Source organism: Lycorma delicatula, chromosome 3 (assembly GCF_047948215.1).
Source record: "Lycorma delicatula isolate Av1 chromosome 3, ASM4794821v1, whole genome shotgun sequence".
Classification (NCBI taxonomy): domain Eukaryota; kingdom Metazoa; phylum Arthropoda; class Insecta; order Hemiptera; family Fulgoridae; genus Lycorma; species Lycorma delicatula.
The window spans coordinates 117,208,729-117,227,295 of NC_134457.1; the positions used below are offsets into that span (position 1 = coordinate 117,208,729).

An 18,567-nucleotide genomic window follows, 5' to 3' on the forward strand; every position below is an offset into this window, starting at 1 on the left:
TGAAAAAAAAACGTTTTTTTCTTTTATTAAAAGTTGGTATTATAAAATGATTGATTCTGATCGTTTTAATCAAACCTCTTAAGGTCACATAATTTTTTTATTGGGCGATTTGATTATTTTTTTTATAATTTTTTAAAAAGAGTTGTAAAAGATAGCTTTTGGAAGAAAATTTAAAGATTTATTAACATGCTATTTTGTTTTTTTAATAAAAAGTTTATCTTAAAATGTAGATTAATGTTACTGTGAAGCCTTATATTGTGTTTTACATAATCTTTTCCCTACAAACTTAGTACTAAAAAGGGTCATGTAAATTGGTCACCTCTAGTTTACAACAAAATTGTGATAGTAAAAGCAATATTAGTAGAAATACATTTTATAAATTAAAATTTACAATAAAAAGAAAATAATATTTACATATAATGTTAAAAAATCAAAATGATTATAAGTATTGGAAAGATCTTTAATTGTCAATAGATTTTAGCAGATACATCTCATCAGATGTTTACAAACTAATTATTAATATTATATAATACATAATATTTAAGTAAAAATTTAATAAACAAATTACATTTTTACATAGATATAATATATAATTAAGAAAGCATGTAAAAAAAAATCATACTTCATTAATATTAGTACTGAGTAATTTACATTATATTCAAAAATATATTCAGTGGAGAAGTATTTCATTTTAACAACATAAAAAAGGAAACATATTTTTTAAACATTCTTATAACATCATTTTATTCTTAATGACAGACAATATTAGCTTTACATGATAACACATGGCATTGCACAGCATACTGGTAAGCAGACTGGTACAACAGCTTTGCCTGAACTGCTTTTCTGTTTACTTTTGCTACTTGCCTCATATTCATACTTTGCTTTTGCTTTCATTTTACCTCCACCACTCTGTAAAAAAATATAGAACAATAAAACTTCATTAGTATAAATAAAAATAAATTTAGATTAAATAATAAAAACTGATAATGCAAAGGCGATAATCTATACTCAGTAATAAGAAGTCTTGTGTTTGTTCCCAAGAGTATTTTCAGTATTTCCCAATAATAAACTGAAAGTTTTTTGATGCATTTAAGTATGAAATATTATTATTTCTGCAGCCAAAACTACTTAAAATAATTTTTTAATTTCAAATGAGCCACAAAGTTAAGGCTTTCCTATAGCGAGTGCTACGCTCAGCTGAGAAAATTCCAAAATGACAACTTTTAACTTCCACCACCTTTTGGAAAACACTACACATCCTCAGAGATTAGGGGAGAAACTACCTTTTTTTAAGATAAACTATTATTTCATTCAGTGAGCCAAGCTGAAGTACTTTCTACTTGCTATAGGTGATAACAGGAAATATCATTGAACTCTCTATGATAAGTATAAACAAATACAAAAAAGTGACATTTAAGTACACGATATACAAACTCTAAAACAAATATTTGTTCAATATCTTCCCCAATTACAAGAATGAAATATTCTATTACTCTTATCTAAAATTTTAATTTAAATGTTCTGATTTTAATCCAAAATGAGAGAAAATATTTACCCCAGTTATTCACTACTGTATAGATAAAAGCAAAAAAGATGAGCAATGCAAAACTGCATATTAATTTGAATAATCCAGAAATCTTCTCATATCTAATGCAGTTTTACTTCATTAGCACTTGTTATAACTGCATCCTTCAATTATTGATGGTATATAACAACTATGACAGGTAGACTTCTGACAGGGTAGCTGAATTATTAATAAGAAATTATGCCCAGGAAATAGGAACAAGGAACTGATATTAAAACATTTGCTACTATACCTTGCCACACACTAAAAGTGAAAAGGCACATTCAGAACCATTGTTCTATCTCTACACACTCAAAGACTCTGTGATGAATTTTTGGTTTAAATTATGTAAAGGCATATATTGTGCAGTAAATTAAAACTTTGCTTAGTATTTTACTCATTTTATATTTTCCTCCCAATATTATTTTCATTTACACATTTGTTTCACGTTTATTATGACTGTATCTAATAGAAAAAAATAAAGGCTTTTTTACAAATATTCAAACACAGTTGGACCATGAAAAGTAATATATTTTCTTACCTTGAAAAAAACATATATTCTGTTAAAAATAATCGCATTTAAAAACTATGTTAATTTATGATCAAACATAAACTGAAATCAAGCCAAAACTTGTTTAGGTGGTTGTAGAACATGAATGATTTTTTTTGTTGTGATTTTAGGACATTGACTTCGTCATTAGCCCATTTCACATCAGAAAAGAAAAAATTTCTTTCCGGTTAAAAATACACGTAACGTAATCAGAAGTCCAGTCTTGACAAAACAGATCATCTAAATAAATAGACTTGTCAAAGGTTTTTGAAACCCCAAATAGACACAGGATGACAAGGGTGTAAAAGACCCTTGCCACTTAGAAATGCTTAAAACTATCACATTTAAATCAGATCAAAACATGTAAAAACACTTAAAGCACACAAACCATTAACGAAATGTTGTAAAAAATATTAAAATAAATTAAAACACTAAGTCAGTAATTATATAAAAAACATATCTAATTCTTAAGTTCTATACCCTAGGTTTACCCTTATGCCATCCTTTCTTGATTCTTTTTCTATCTTCCTAAAGACCTTAATGTTGAATTCAAAGGATTCTGATGCCTCAGAGATGGATCCTTCTGATCTTCCACAGTAAAACATGGAGGATGTTTCACTGTCAGCATCAGATGATACTGGCACAGATGGTGCAGTCAGCAGTGCTTCACAGTCGAGACTTGATGCATTCCTGGCTACAGCTTGTGGGGCAGCCCCCACAACAAATGCTTGCCCTCTCACTTAAAAATATCTGAGCTTTCAGTGGCTTCATTGTACATTGTACATTGTACATTGTACATTGTGGCTTCATTGTCTGAAAAGTTTTGAGCCTCAACATGAAGGTGGCAGCACTTGTCAACAAACATTACAGATTGTATTTGTACATGCGTTGTAAGATACTCAATAAAATTTCAGCCATTTTGGACGTTCAGTTGTTTAATAATCGTTTGAATAAATCATTATGAATGTATTTGTGAAAATGGAAAAAAATGAATATCATGCAGTGATTAAATACTTGCATTTGAAAGGCAATACGTCTGTGCAAATTAAAACAAAGTTGCACATTGTTTACGGGGATTCTTTCTCATTATTTACTACCGTGAAAAGATGGGCAGCTGAATTTAAACATGGTCGTACCAGCTTGGTTGTTGATGAACATTTGGGATGGCCAAAAACTGCAAACACCACTGATAGCATCAAAAAGTTCACCAAATGGTATACTGGATGACGACAAATATAAATTAAAGAAGTAGCAGAGGCTATGGACATATTGAAAGAATGTGTTTATCACATATTAACTGAATAATGGGATATACATAAGCTATCCACGCGTTGGGTGCCGTTTTTCCTCAATTTTGACCAAAAAAGCATACGAATGAACATTTCCAAGGCCCTGCTGGAGCAGTTTAGATAAAATGAATCAGATTTTTTGCATAGATTCATAATTGTAGATGAAACGTGGATTCACCACTACACTTCTGAGATGAAACGTGGATTCACCACTACACTTCTGAGATGAAACGTGGATTCACCACTACACTTCTGAGATGAAACAACAGTCAAAACAATGCAAAGAACACACTGCAAAGAGTGAACCTGCTCCAAAAAGGTGAAGACGGTTCCATAGACTGGGAAGGTGATGGCGAATGTTTTTTTGGGATAGTAATGGAATTTTGTTTATAGATTATCTTCAAAATGGTAAAACTAATAGGACAGTATCATGCATCATTACTTGACAAGTGAAGGGATCAATTGCAAAAAAGACAACATTTGAAGAAGAAGAAAGTGTTTTTCCAACAGGACAATGCAGCTGATAACACTTCGACGGTCACCAAGGCTAAAATTCAAGAACTACACTTTGAATTGGTTGTCCACTCACCATATACACCAGATCTGGCCCCGGCCCCAAGCGACAATCTCTTGTTTGCTAATGTTAAATTTTCACTTGGAGGAAAGAGATTTTCATCAGACGAGGAGGTTATTGCAGACATAATGACTATTTTCCGGAGAAAGACCCCAGCTACTATATGGAGAGGTTAAAAAGGTTAGAGCATCGTTGTAAAAAGTGTGTCGACTTGAAAGTAGACTGTTGAAAAATAATAAAACTATATTTGACAGAAAACATACGTCTTTCTATGTTAGGTTCAAAACTTTTCAGAGAAATCTTATATATTGTCCTATAGCCTCATTTTCTAAAATTCTAATTTATTTTTCTCATTTACTTGTTTGGAGATTTTTTCAATTTTAACTTTTGCTTCAGGCTTCTTTTGAATTTGGGCTTCATTTTCGTTAGCCTTGGAACTGGTCTATGGCTCATTCCTTGGTGAAGAAGAACTCTTTTCTTTAATCATGTCTGTTTTTATCCTTGACAGCTTCAAGCTGCTGTTCCAAGTTGTTTAATTCTTCAGTTTTTGATAAATGATTCGTTCTACTAAGTTTGCTAAGCCTGGCGTCAGTTCTGTTATCACATTCCTTGGTTATCACATCCAAGGAAGCTAAGCTGCAGGAGTAGCAGCAACCTGGGCAAAAAATGTGACCTTTGGCGTTCTGCTGTGCACAATTTTTCTCGCTTCAAAATAGCTGACCTTCTGAATGATCCTTAGCTCCTGGATTGCTATTTCTTCCTTATACTTTGGACAGTTTCGTGATCTTGCACTGTGATATCTATTACAATTAACGCAAATCAGTATGTCCCTGCACAGATCATCCAGGTGTAATGGATTGCTACAAGTATAAATTTGTTCTCTTGTGCATCTCGCTGCTGTGTCTGAATTTCTGACATCTGAAACGCAAATGGTTTTGGGATGAGTGGACAATCAACTAGCCTATGAAATCTAGTCTTTATTTCTTCAGTACACTTAGGTTTATTAAACATCAAGACAGCCAATGCGAAGGATACGATTTCTCAGTTTCATCATGCATTCAGTCATTGACATACAACTCCCCTGCCCATAGAGAATTTTAAAAATTTCTCTCCTGTGCAGATACACAAATCCCTCACACACAACTACTTTGGAAGTATTGTACCATGTGGTATAACTTCAACGTCTATCTAATTAAGTTTGAGTAAACAAGATAACTGTATGTCATTGACGGTTTCAACAAATAATCCCATTACAATCTACCTTGTTTCCTTAACAGGTTCCTCCTGCTGCTTCTGTGATCCCTCGAGAAATCACTAAAGGACTGTTGATCTTGGAAAAAATTCCTTTAGTTTCCTTAATCACCTGATATTTTGGCATTGCGTCATTACCTTTTGGTTGAAACTCCACATTCTTCCTCCTCTTCACTTGCAGAGACAAAACCTCGACCTGGAGGGTTTTTACGTGGACTCTCTACATGGAAGATGCAAAAGTAGAACATTCCATATTCTATAGTTTTACCAGTCACAACATACAGGCGGAGAGACTGTTGGGTATCCCGGATCATTGATCCTGTCTGGGTTTTCCCAGTCAGCCGCCTCCCATACATTTCATCCAAACCAAGGAGTAAGGTACTGCCCGATGCTTGATGCCGACATCCCAGGGTTTGCACTAACAGTAAGTGCTCCGATGCCCTTATTCAAGGGACAATCCCTGCCCAGGCCTGAAGTGACTGACTCACACTGAGCAGTGTAAGATTTCAGCAGAGCAAGCTCACCCTCAACTCTCAACCTGGCTCCACAACTGGGAAGAGGAATGAGCACTTCCTGTTCGCACTACACCCAGCATAGGCAAAAACAGATCATGGTCATGATTCCCACCATCGCTGTAAACAGAGAAACTGACAACACAACCGCAACCAGTTTGGACAGCTCAAGACCGCCAATCCTGTACTGCACAGGAAGCTCCTGAGCAAAACCATTGCCCCATTGGCCAACATAAGTAAAGGTACTGAAGTACCATGTCATTGCCTCCCTGGAGATGTTCATAGACATTTTTGTATGAACGTGGAATTGGTTTTTATCCAGGAGATTCATTATTATTGATTCTTTTAATGAATTATTATAATTTTAAAAAAGTAGTATGCATATCCTTTAAAAACTCTTTAGACAATTATTACAATTAAATACATATTTGCTCATTTTGATTGGAATACATATTTTATCATTTTGATTGGGACTGGCATAATGCAGTGTATTTATTTAAGAGGTAAAAGGAAATTTTGTATTTAATTTTATTACATTCTCAATAGTAAACCTTAAATATATTTGATTATTACTACTGAATTATCTTTTATACCTGTTGTTGTGTAAACATTTCTTCTTTCTTTGAGAATAATTCAACTCCTGGTGGATAGTATACTGGTGGTCCTGTTACGTTCTTTGATTTTGGTTGTTCAGCACTGGTTGTGGGTGGTGCAGGTGGTGGTGGATTTTCAGCTACAACTACCTGTTGTTGCTTTGACAATTGTTGTGGTGGTGGTTGATGGGTATATCGATTTGGTGTCTCATGGTGCTGGTGATGCTGTTGCTGGAACAGTAATTGATTATTTTCTTATTGTTACAAAATCACTTTAATACATCAAAAGTGCTGGATTATATGCAGTTAATAAAAAATTCTACAAAATCAAAATTTACAAGTTATACTTTTAAAGAAAAATGTATTTTGTATAATTATGCTGTAAGCTATAAGCTTACATACTTGAACAGGATACATTACACCACACCCTGTTTTCATTGTCTCTTGTATAAACAATCTAGTTCTACTGATAATAATCATATATTCCACTTTGTAATACAATGTTTCATAAAGTTTTATTTTTTTTTATTACTCAATTTAACAAATCAACAAGTACTTTTATGTGAATTTTTTACTCTATATTATCAGTATTTAACTTGACCTATTTATTAAATAATGTATTTACTTACATGTATTTCTGTATCAGAAAATGATGCCATAAGTTCATCCAGTTTCTTTGGTGGCTGTTGCTGTTGATCTGGTGTTGGTGATGGTGTGGGAAAAGGTCTTGGTAGCAATGGAACATGTTCTTCTGCTGGATATTTGTTACTTTGACTAGTGTGAGTAGTATATTTGTATGAATAAACATTGGTTTGGTTTGGTGGTGGTGACACCTGATAATTTAAAGTTCTACTAGGATCTGATGGACTGAATTTCTGTATCGGTTGTGGTGATTGTGGTCTTGGTGATTGCTCAAAACTGTATGTTTTTACTGTTGTTTTAGTGCCAGACAAAGGTGGGGATATGAATGAAACAGGACTCGGTGATCGATGTGGTGGTGGTGATTTTGGCACATCAGATTTTGTTTCTTTTGTTGATGTACTGTAATTATAAGAATGAACTGTGGTTTTAGAAGCAGGGGATGGAGATGGTGATCTCAGTGGTCCTCTATGAGAATCATGACTTGTGTTTGTTGTGGTTGTCACAGTGTTGTATGTGTGAGTTCGTTTTGGGGTTGGAGAAGGTGATCGATATGGTGGCTGTGGGTGTGAGTAACTACCACCATCTGTAGCATATTCATGTGTGCGATTGCTACTGTAGTTGTAGCTTCTGACTGTTCTTCCAGCTGGAGAAGTTGATCTGTAAAATATTTTCATGAATAGATACATTTTTAAATTACTGGAATTAGATTATGATTATGATGAATGGTAGTTTATTTCTGAGTAGTTTTTTTTGTTGTCTTTTTGTCTCCAATCACTAATATCGTTTTGCTTAATTCTCTGTCAATAACAACTTTTTAAACTTTTTCTTTCATTTAAACCAAACTATGATGAATTAATATATATTTTTTAACTTACTGGTTTAAATGTATTTAATATTTTATGATAGACAATATTTTTTGTTTATATGGTAAGATTTTTTATTTATTGTGTATTCATACTTTGTACTTGCATCTTGTTTTTAATTATATTTTTTTATTTATTATTATTTTTCTAATTCTTATTTTTTGATTTGTGGAAGGTGAATTTGAATGATAATTTGTGAATGAACTTGTACTATGATAAGTGTTAACTAATGCAAAATATATTAATGTACTCTCCTAATAAATAGGACTTTTTGCCTGTTTTTGATAATTGTCTTTAATTTTTGTTGTATCTAATGACTAATTAACTATCTATCCAGTTACCTAATGTTTTCAATTTCTTCTTCGTATTAGCAACTATGGTACCTTCATTCTTTCATGGATCTTGATAGTTAATATAAAGGAATAAAAATATATAACTTAGGAATAAAATAAAGTGATGATTACATATACTGGCATAAATAATATAAAATGATAAATACTAATCAATAACTGGCATTTTAAGGAAGTTATAAAAACAATGTATAACATTAAAATTAAAAAGGCGTTTTGGTTACTGAAAGAAAAAAACAGTAAACTAAAATAAAGAAAAAGAATAAGAATTAATTTCCTTCATTGTTTATTATGTTAACATATTAAAAAAACTCATCAACTTACCTTAATGTTGCATAACTCAAAAGTTAGATTATAAACATCCGGCTCCAGTTTGAGTAATAAATGTGGGAGGGAAGAAATGAATTTTCATCTGATTTTGTAAAAATTTAGAAGCTAACTGCTAACAAATACCTAAGTTTTGGGCTATTGGAATTTTACTTTAATCATTAAAAATGAGGAACTTATGGACAGAACTTATATAATTTTTATTTATTAATTTTTTTTTTAACAGTTAACTAAAGCTATTAGGAACAAAATAAATTACTGTATAAGTTAACTGGATTTTTGATGGATTGTTTTGAAAAATTACATTTAAAAAATATTTTAAATATAAATATAATGCTGGTGAATTAATATATTGATGTAGTATTAGGTGTTTAGTATGCTACTTATAAACTACAGTGCATTGCAGTAGATGTAAATGGAGTTATGAAATTTGTTTATAAAAAAATGATTTGATTTGATTTTTTTTTTTTGGTCTATACCTCAACTTCCTTATCAACTCCAAATAAAAAGAACCTATTATTTTGTTTTTAATGATATTTTCTTATCCTGACATTAAAGAAACAATAAGCAAAATTGCCAAATAGACCTGCAAACCCCGAAGTGAAAACATTCTGCTTTACAAAGACTCCATTTAATTAAGTTGCTTTTTTCAGTCAGTTATTTATTTTAAGTGGTTTTTAATGGGTTGAGTATTTTTGATGTTCGCCAAAATATGGTTCAGATTATTTAAAAATAATAGTATCCTTTAATGGAATAGAACTTAAGACCTGCTACATCATAAAGTAGCATAACACATTAGTCATTATAAATGGATAAAAAATAAAGTTAAGTTTAGTTAAATATAATTATCATAAATATTTATATGCATAACATACATATATTTCTGTAATAAAATACACAGAAGTTTACCTATGTGTAGTTGGTGATGGTGATCTGTGCATAGTAGGAGTACGTGGAGTGTCTTGATCTGAAGAGCTAGTATAATTATATGTACGAACTGATTGCAACTGTCGTGATGGACTACTTCCAGATGATGAACGTATTGGTGGTGGTGATGGAGGAGAAAATTCTCTTGTATTACCTTCCAAAAAAAAACAAAAAAAATGACATTAATTGTTCCTTTTTATAGAAAAAAAATAATAAATACGTGAAATTAATTCTAATAAACTTTAGGATAATTTTATTTTCAGTTTTCTTATAATTAATCTAATAATTTTTATTTAAATCAGTAATTTGAGTGGTATTATAATTTTTAAAAAAATCTTGCTATTGTTTTAACCTTAACATACAGAATTCCTTGTTTATGTGTTTTTAAATTATATAAATATATAATTATTATTTATATAAATATATATTTTACATTTCAATCTTCGGCTCTGTTCTTCCTTGTACAAGCAGTGATCCATCAAATTTTTACATTATTTCTTCTTCATTTAATCTTAAAATTTCACAGTTTTATTCTGTAGTTTATAATGTATTTATATCAAACATAAGTTTTGTACATATACTGAGACTGCTTATTAAATATGGATTAATTTGAGTAGAATTACCAGATCTTGTTGTTTTTGACTCATATTTATAAACTTCTTTACGCTGACGTAGTGGAGAAGCTTCGGGTTTGATGCTTGTTGAGTATAAATGTTCTTGTTTTAATTCTCTTGCTGGACTTTGTCTCCCAACACTACCATATCGTTGCTCTTGATAAACTTTCCTTTCAACTGATCTAGACACATGTCCTCCTTTTGGTGTAGAAGTTTCTATTGGCTCTCTGGAACAAGAAATCATATCTTATAAAAAAAATTCCATCCTTCACAGTTTCTTAATTAAGAAATAAGATTCAAATGTAATTAGTGTTTTTTACTGAATTATCAAATGAAATTAAATATTAGATTGTAAAAAAAAAATTTTTTTAAACTCTCATTTACTGTCATCTACTTTTACTCTACTCTGTAAATGTATGAAGTTGAGGTTCGTAGAATAACCTCATTTCATAGCTAATGATTTATAAGAGAGTGATATGGCTTCCATCTAGCTTGGCACCTTTAAATTATTCCATATAGTAAAGATAATGTGGTCATTGTGGCTGTGTAAGCTATGTATATATTTATTCTGTAGGCAATAAATTTCAACTAATGGTTAATTGTTATTTTAATTTTTATTGTGACATTTATTCAAATTTTTAAAATATTATTTCTTATCAACAACAAAAAAAAAAAAACACAGTTACTTATATGCTTAAATTTTCTATAACCTCAATTAACTAATTTTTAATTTTTTTGTATTACAATATTATCTGTACTTTACTGTGAGTTACACAGAACAAAGTAAATAAAAACATTTTTTTTAAACAAATTAATTTTTAAATAGTATGAAATTTGCTTCCAGAAAATGTTTTCAGAGATACTGTGTTACTTCATCAGTTATCTTACAGTTGGTGCTATTTTTATTGATGATTGTCTTGTTGGTTAAAAAATCCAATATTTTGTCTGATAGCTATTCTTTTTTATTTGTAAATTTAATATTTTTATTAGAATTTTTAATTTTTATATGCTGTTTTCTAAATTTGCATGTTATGATAAATATCTTTATTTTTTGAGGTGGTCTGTGGTGAGGTTCATTATATTTTCAAACAATAATTTAGAACGTAAAACAAGTTTTTATCTGTTCTATGCAGTATATCACTGCAGTATGATATTTGTACACTTGAATTTTTTTTTCAGTATACTGCTTTTTAATATACAAGTGTATGATATTTTTTATTTCATTTGTGATAATGAAAGTAATAATTACAACAGGTTACATGTACTATTTGAAGTCACTATTTAAATATTTAAAATTATTAATATTTCAAAGTATGCGCATTTATAAATACCACTATTAGAAATTACATGATACCTTTGAAAAGATTCTCTGTAAGTCATTTCTATGTATCTATTAGAAAGTTAATACTTTATTTAATTCTATAAAAATATAATATAATAGGATTGGAATAGTTTAATTTTTAAGATCCTATATCTTTTGGATAGGCTATTTGTTATTTGTGTTTATTTTCTTTGTTTGAACACCAAGAAATCGTCATAAAAATCTAATTAAAAGTATAATTTCTATATTTTTAACTGTTTAGATAGTTGGAGAATAAGCATGATTCAGCAACAAAGATTTCAACCCCTATTTTTATCCTTTGGAGATTGAATTTTGTAAAAATATTTCTTAACATTTTAGAACCTAGTGGAACTTCCTACAAATTTTCAGTTACTTTCCTAGGATCACAGATTAGGAAATAACATGATGATGGGGTAAGTGAATAGCTAAAATTTTGTGATAACATATTTTTTTTTATTAAATCGATGAGAAGTTCTAAGAATGGATAAAATTGCAATAAAAGATGCTAAAAAGAAAATTACTCACATCAGAGATGAGTCATAGCCTGATGACTTCTTTACCAAGGAAGAACCTGAAAAAAGAAAATGAATAAAATATTATTAAAGAAAAAAGTAACCAATATTTATAACATATATGGAATATAAGTTTTACATGAACAAGTAGGTTCAGTCTTTCTAATCTTGCAGAATTCTCCTTTTACTCCATTCTGCTAGCAATGACTTCAGTTTTGCAATTGATAAATATAATATACTATGTTTACGATTTGTCCATCATCTTAGTAAGTATTGTCAGTTTAACATTCATATAGTGTACATTCTGTGCATTATTTTGAATGGAAGTGTCTTTCCTGCAACAGAAAAATAGCTCTGAATATTGATATCAGAAAATCCAGTTTATCAATAAAATTTATTTTTTCCAATTATCATAAAATTTCAATTAATCCAGTCAGCAGTCAATTGTTTTTAAAGGCTTAATATTTTGTGAAACAATCGGTTTAGGGTATTTACACTGACATATTTGCTTATAAAGTAATGAATATACTATTTTTTTAACTCTTGAAAGATTAACAAATCTGATTTTATATTCAATCAGACTGGTTTACAGCAATATTGAACTGTAGATTTGTACATCTTTTATTTTTTCTGTGTTGGTTGAATTTTTACTTGCTGTTTAATATATTCATTAATCCAAATGCAACTCTGAATCAAACTCCTGTATATATCTTTAAACAGTGGTATTTATGTATATTCACTACAAGCTTCTTTTTGTTATTTTCAATGACAAATAAAATTAGATTTAAAAAATTAAGATGTTTTCACTTATGCATAGGTGATATTCCTCAGAGGGCCTGTACCTTCTGATTTCATCAGGTATTATTGATGACAGTTTTGTAAAGTTCTTAAGATATATATCTTGAATGCGATTAAAAATTACAGTATTTTGAAGTGTAACTGTTAAGCATAATGATGTTGTATTCTATGTTACTGGTTACTGTGCTGTTTAAGTTTGAGCATGTGTACACTTATAGCTTTGTGTGCATTTAAAATGTCTAAATTGCTGTTAAGATAAAACAGCCAAATGATAACTGCAAATATTTTGCATTGACTATTTACTCATATTAACAGCATTCTGGAAATATCAACAGATTGACAGTTATATTGTTTTTCTAACTTTTAAACAGAAAAAGATTCCAACTTTTTCACTGAGTAATTTTCGTAATTAATGAAAGTGGAAGAAACCACTTAACTACGAGTAACAATTAAATTTAATAAGCCTTTAAGAATTGTTAAGATGAATTAAACACTGAAAACATTTCTTTTCAGTGGGTTAATTTTTTTCTGCAACATATATATCTTAACAATCTTTCAGTTGTATGCCATGATAAATTGTCCTACACAGCTATATTATCAACTTGTACTGTTATGGCTAAATGATTAGGGATGATGCGGTTTGATTTAACAGCCCACATCTGTATATTATCATTAATTTTTAATAGAACCATTAACACACATGCAAAGTTCAACCCAGTTAAGTTACTCTTTCAAATAAAATTTAATTATATGTGCACTTCATTTATTTTTGCTATTATAATATAAAATCTAAAATAGGATTTTGTAACAGCAAAATTTTATCTCCTAAAGTTGTAGTCATAATAAATATATATCAATACAGCATGATATTGACATATTTTCATGACTTTCACACTCTGGTATCCATATTATCATAACTTCTTTTTCTCTGGAAGATGCATTGCTTTTAACTTTTATCTGTGTAGATGACTGTTCCCTTTGTGATTTGGTTTATTAACTTGGTTTTGTTCTAAAAGCTGTGTTTTAGCATCCTTTTTAAAACTTACAAGCTTTTTTTACATCCTTGTTCTGTTTTGTTTGTTTATAATTATTTGTCTTTATTTTATATCAGATTAATTCAGTGAGTGTTACTTCAGTTTAAATATAAATCTGCTGTGTGATCTTCAGGAAGAGTATGTTGAGTAGTTAGTGATTATGCTTCTAAAGGCTAAGATTTTAAGTGAGGTTTGATAGTTTGAATCATTTTGATTAGATGCATCTTCTGTTAAAAGATTAGTTTTTTTATTTAGAAACTGGGAATGATAATTTTTTTGTGATTAACAAAAGTAAAAAGTAATTTCTGCGCCACCCTTTTTTATATTCAGAATGAAATTTAGATATGCAAGCACATTTTTATAAAGTTACATTTATAAAGTTATTTTATGTTAAAATTACTTTTCATTTATGTTAGTACTTTATGTTAAAGAAAAATTACTGTTAGAATACTGAACAATTGGAGCTGGTAGGAAGCACACTAGGATTATATGCTTATTAAAACTCAATAGCATGCAAATTAATCCAAACACAGGTGTTAGTAAAAAGTAACTTTATTTAGAAAAAAGTCATACCTGTAGAATTTGTGAATATCGGTTAATTAACATACACTCTTTCATTCTTATTCATTTCATGTACATGATTTGGCATCGATTTAACAAATGTTGTACATGGTTTTTTTATTTCTTAATCATGAAATCATACTGATGTTATTGTAAATAACCATACCAATATTATTTTTTTTAATGAGGCCAATCTTTGTTGTACAATTCATTTTGAGTCGTTTTGTGACTGTTGCCCAAAGATTTCCAGTTTTTAAACCTGGGGAGTTGCCTGGCCATCGGAGTACTTCAATTAGTTTCATTCTTTGAAAACTTTTTCATTTTTTTGACAGCATGGCATGGTGCCAAATCTTGTTGAAACACAACATTGCCTAATGAGAATTTGTTTTGAAGTTTCTGTCACGACCCTTTCCTTCCAAATCTTGACATATGATATATCCATCTGTTTTCAACATACCATCTACTTAAAGTAATTAACAAGGTACTTCAAATGTGAAACACTAAAAAATTTTTTCTGGGAATGTAACAGATTGTTGGATATGAGCCGGTGATATATTTTCATCTGATGCCTTTTTAAGGTATGGAATCAATTAACCCTGGACATAAAATGTGACTCACATTTTTCCAGTCGCATGAAACATAATATAAACATAACTTTTTTCCAGTTTTCTTTAGTCCACTTAGCACGTACTTTGGCCTGCAAGAGCCTTTCTTTGCACATTGCTGGTGTTAAGAGCTGCTTTTTAGTGGCCAATGAACATTCCTCCAGTTGCAAGAAATCAGTGTCTAACAGTTGTCATGTGTAAATCTGTTCTATTGGCTGCTAATTCACAATTTAAGTCACAGCAAGTAATTTTGGATAAAGTTTACTTTTTCTCACTAATAACCAATCCTGTGTTAGAATGTTTTTCTTTTACGGCCACATTTGCCTTTCCTTTTAGGTGAAAAGGAACAAGTTTCTTTAAATTGTTTAAAAGCATTTACTATACCTAGTCCAACACTACACTCAGAAGTTATGTGTCATTGTGTCATACTGATACGCTCAGAAAGAGAAATGATTTTTGAATCCTTTCTCAGTCTATTATTAAATATTTAAAACACAGAAAAAAATACGAAAATATGATTTTGTAATAAAAAATGAAATAAACTTTCACAAAATATTATTTATAATATGAATTATTTATAATATTTGGTAAGTAACCAAAGAATAGTAAGTTCACATTACACTGACAACTTAGAGAATTGATGTGGTCAAGCAGTGTAGCCACAATGTAGAAATAAAGAAAAAATTCCATGTGTTCGGGTTAATTTCCATGCTACTATACTGTCACAGCAAAGGAAAGATGTAGTTTAAATTTAGCATAAATTATATTATTGCATCTTAAGTATATTTCATGTGATTGAAGAAAATAACCTGCTAGCAATAACCTCTCCTGGGGAATAGTGCAACAACAGTAATAAACTTATCAAGAAAGATACTTTCTTGATAAGTATCTGTATATTGATAACTATCTGTAATAAAAAATTTTTAGTACAAGTAAAAGTATGTTATATTTGAATTTGTTTCAGCTTGTTATACAGAATACAATTTTTTATATCTATCACTGGCAACTACGGGAAATAAAATTAAAAAATTTAAACATGTCAAATAATCTTTTTCATTGTATGAGTTTGCTATTAATTCTATTTATTTGGTTACTCATTTCCTTTTAAATTTATTTATTTTATTAGAAGATGATGTACTTGAATAATATTTAAAATTATCATTTTCACTATCACATCTATGATCTCTAAATTTTTTGAGAGTCAGTTATACATTTTAAACCATTTTGTTTTAGAAAATTGTTTCAGCAATCATTTGTACATATTTTATCACAGATCAGTTACACAAAATAATACTTACTGTTGTCTGCTGAAAATCCTGTTCTTTGAGCAGTATGAAGATCATCCAGCAGAGAATCCAACTCATTGATATTTTGCCGCATTCTTAAATCACCACCTCCACTTGCCTCTATTCAAACAGTTAGACAATACATTCATATACAGATTTCATTATATTCAATTTAATTTCATTTACATCAATTACACTTGAATAATTATTGTTAAAATTCCTTTTTTTTAATGTCCAAAACTGTTATAACCAAACCAGAAGACAGGATCCTGGCTCCTACATTAACTGATAACCATTTTTTTTTATTATTAATTTTCTATTTTTTTTAATGTTTTATATGTTAATTTTTCAGAATAAAGAAAGAGTTCTACATTTTAATTAAATATAAAAATGCCAGTAATTTTTTAAGTAAATTTAGATAATTGGTGCACTGTCTTGTTCAAGTTCACTATTATGATTTAAATGTTTTGTAAATTCACCCTCATAATTAGAGTAAGCATCTGTTTCATCAGGATATAACAGTATACTAATATTTTTACAGGTTTGTAAAGCCATGTGATGTAGTAAATAAGAATCAAAAACAAAAATTTTGTGATAAATTTTATAAAGAAATATACATACATTAAACAGACAGGAATGAAAAGCTTTGAAAAATACAAGATTGAATGCACTAGGATAATAGAATATTGACAGTAGTAATGAGACACTGTTCTTTCAGTTTCAATGGAAAAAAACACCTGATGTCTGGAAAATAGAGTAAGAATAGGAAATCCTTGTATATAATTACATCAACTAAAGAATAAAAAAAAATTATTCTGCAGCTCACCTACTTGAGGGTTTACAGATTTCCACTAACAATTTGTATTACTTCCCTTATATTAAAAATATTTTTGTTAACTATAAAAAAATTTATATTATTTGACTTTTATTAAAAAATATACCATTTTAAGAATATGGATACAATTTTTTTTTTTTAATGTGGATGTTAAAAATTTTCACATTAATTATCTGGGTTTTTAATTTATACAGTACAATTGTACAAAAGTACAATTATTTTTTCTTTATAATTATTTTTTTCTGTTTGACCACAACTTGTCTAATTTGTGATGTACACTCAAGACTTGAGAATTGATTAATGGAAATTAAAAATTTTTATGAATGCAGTTTTTTAGAATCTTTCATTTTTGAGCAAATTACAAAACAATACATTTTAAAATGAGTCTTTGAAAAAGGGTAAAAACCATTACCTTTTCAAACAGTTGCATCATGATCAATTTTTATCAGTCATAAAAAACACATAAAAGGTAATTTATTTGCTGTAAAACGACCTTTTGTTATATGTTGCAAGAAACTATTATTTCTTAAAATATCTGGAAAATATTCATTTTCCTCCTTAAAAACATTGACCAATGTATACTTAGGTTTCTTAAAAATTATTAATTTTTAAATGATCCTATTAAAAAAATGTATCATCTCTAATTGTTTTTCATATAATTTAGCATTTTTATACTAATTTTACTGAATTACTGATACAATTTTTCTTGGTTTTATGATTCTACATTAAATAAATTATTTAAAATCTAGAAAACAAAGGAAATGAAAATACTCTATTGATTAGGCATTTAATGATTTAAACTGCATAGGGTAGTATTCTATAATTAAATTTGGCATGTAAATTTCAATTATTGCACTAAATTCTGCAATTGTTATAAACAACATTTAAGACAATTTGAATACTAATTTTGAAACAACATGATAAGGCAGTTTAGCTTAGTAATTATTCAAGATGTCTTGTGCCAATGTAGTTGTGCCAATGTAGTATCAGTTACTCACAATGGAATCAATCAACTATCTCTATGGGTATGGCAAAATCCAAAGCTATGAAATTTTTAACCAAAATGATGAAATGCTTTTTTGGTAGATTTTGAAAGAATAAATAATGAATATAGATTTTGGATAGATACTTTGTTTACAGGAGTAGTAGTTTTACCCAAGGCTTATCTAACTTGTAAGTGCAACAGAGTAATATGAAACAAATTTCTGTAACACGAGTACTACAGGTTATCTTTTCGGAACAGTTAAGAATTTGAAGTTTTAGTGAATAAACTTATAAAGAAAACCAGTCCTATTTGGAACAGTATTTGGTGCTGTTAACCTAGCATTGAGAAAGAATAAAAGAATTAAACAGAGTGATGATCAAATACGTTGGTTTAAGTGTGTAGTTTTCTTAACACACCATTATTTTTTTAAAATCTGTAGTCAAAATAACAAATAGATAAAAATAATATATTTTGTGTTATTTCAATATGCATAAAATGCAGTGATTAGATGTTGCACTTGAAGTTATCTAAATGTCATTTGATGTTGTCT

The 18,567-nt window shown here is 29.3% G+C and overlaps 1 protein-coding gene across 1 annotated transcript in view; it reads right to left on the reverse strand.

Moving 5' to 3' along the window:
- Positions 1 to 716: 716 nt before the first annotated feature.
- Positions 717 to 18,567, reverse strand: part of LOC142321926 (uncharacterized) — an 84,681-nt gene continuing 66,830 nt past the window's right edge. Inside the window, exons 5-11 of the mRNA XM_075360452.1 lie at positions 16,210 to 16,317; positions 11,927 to 11,972; positions 10,069 to 10,286; positions 9,428 to 9,599; positions 6,966 to 7,635; positions 6,337 to 6,567; positions 717 to 912 (exon numbers count right to left, since the gene is read on the reverse strand). Of these exons, the coding sequence (XP_075216567.1) occupies positions 772 to 912; positions 6,337 to 6,567; positions 6,966 to 7,635; positions 9,428 to 9,599; positions 10,069 to 10,286; positions 11,927 to 11,972; positions 16,210 to 16,317 (1,586 nt within the window). The 3' untranslated portion in view covers positions 717 to 771. The remainder of the gene's footprint in view (positions 913 to 6,336; positions 6,568 to 6,965; positions 7,636 to 9,427; positions 9,600 to 10,068; positions 10,287 to 11,926; positions 11,973 to 16,209; positions 16,318 to 18,567) is intronic.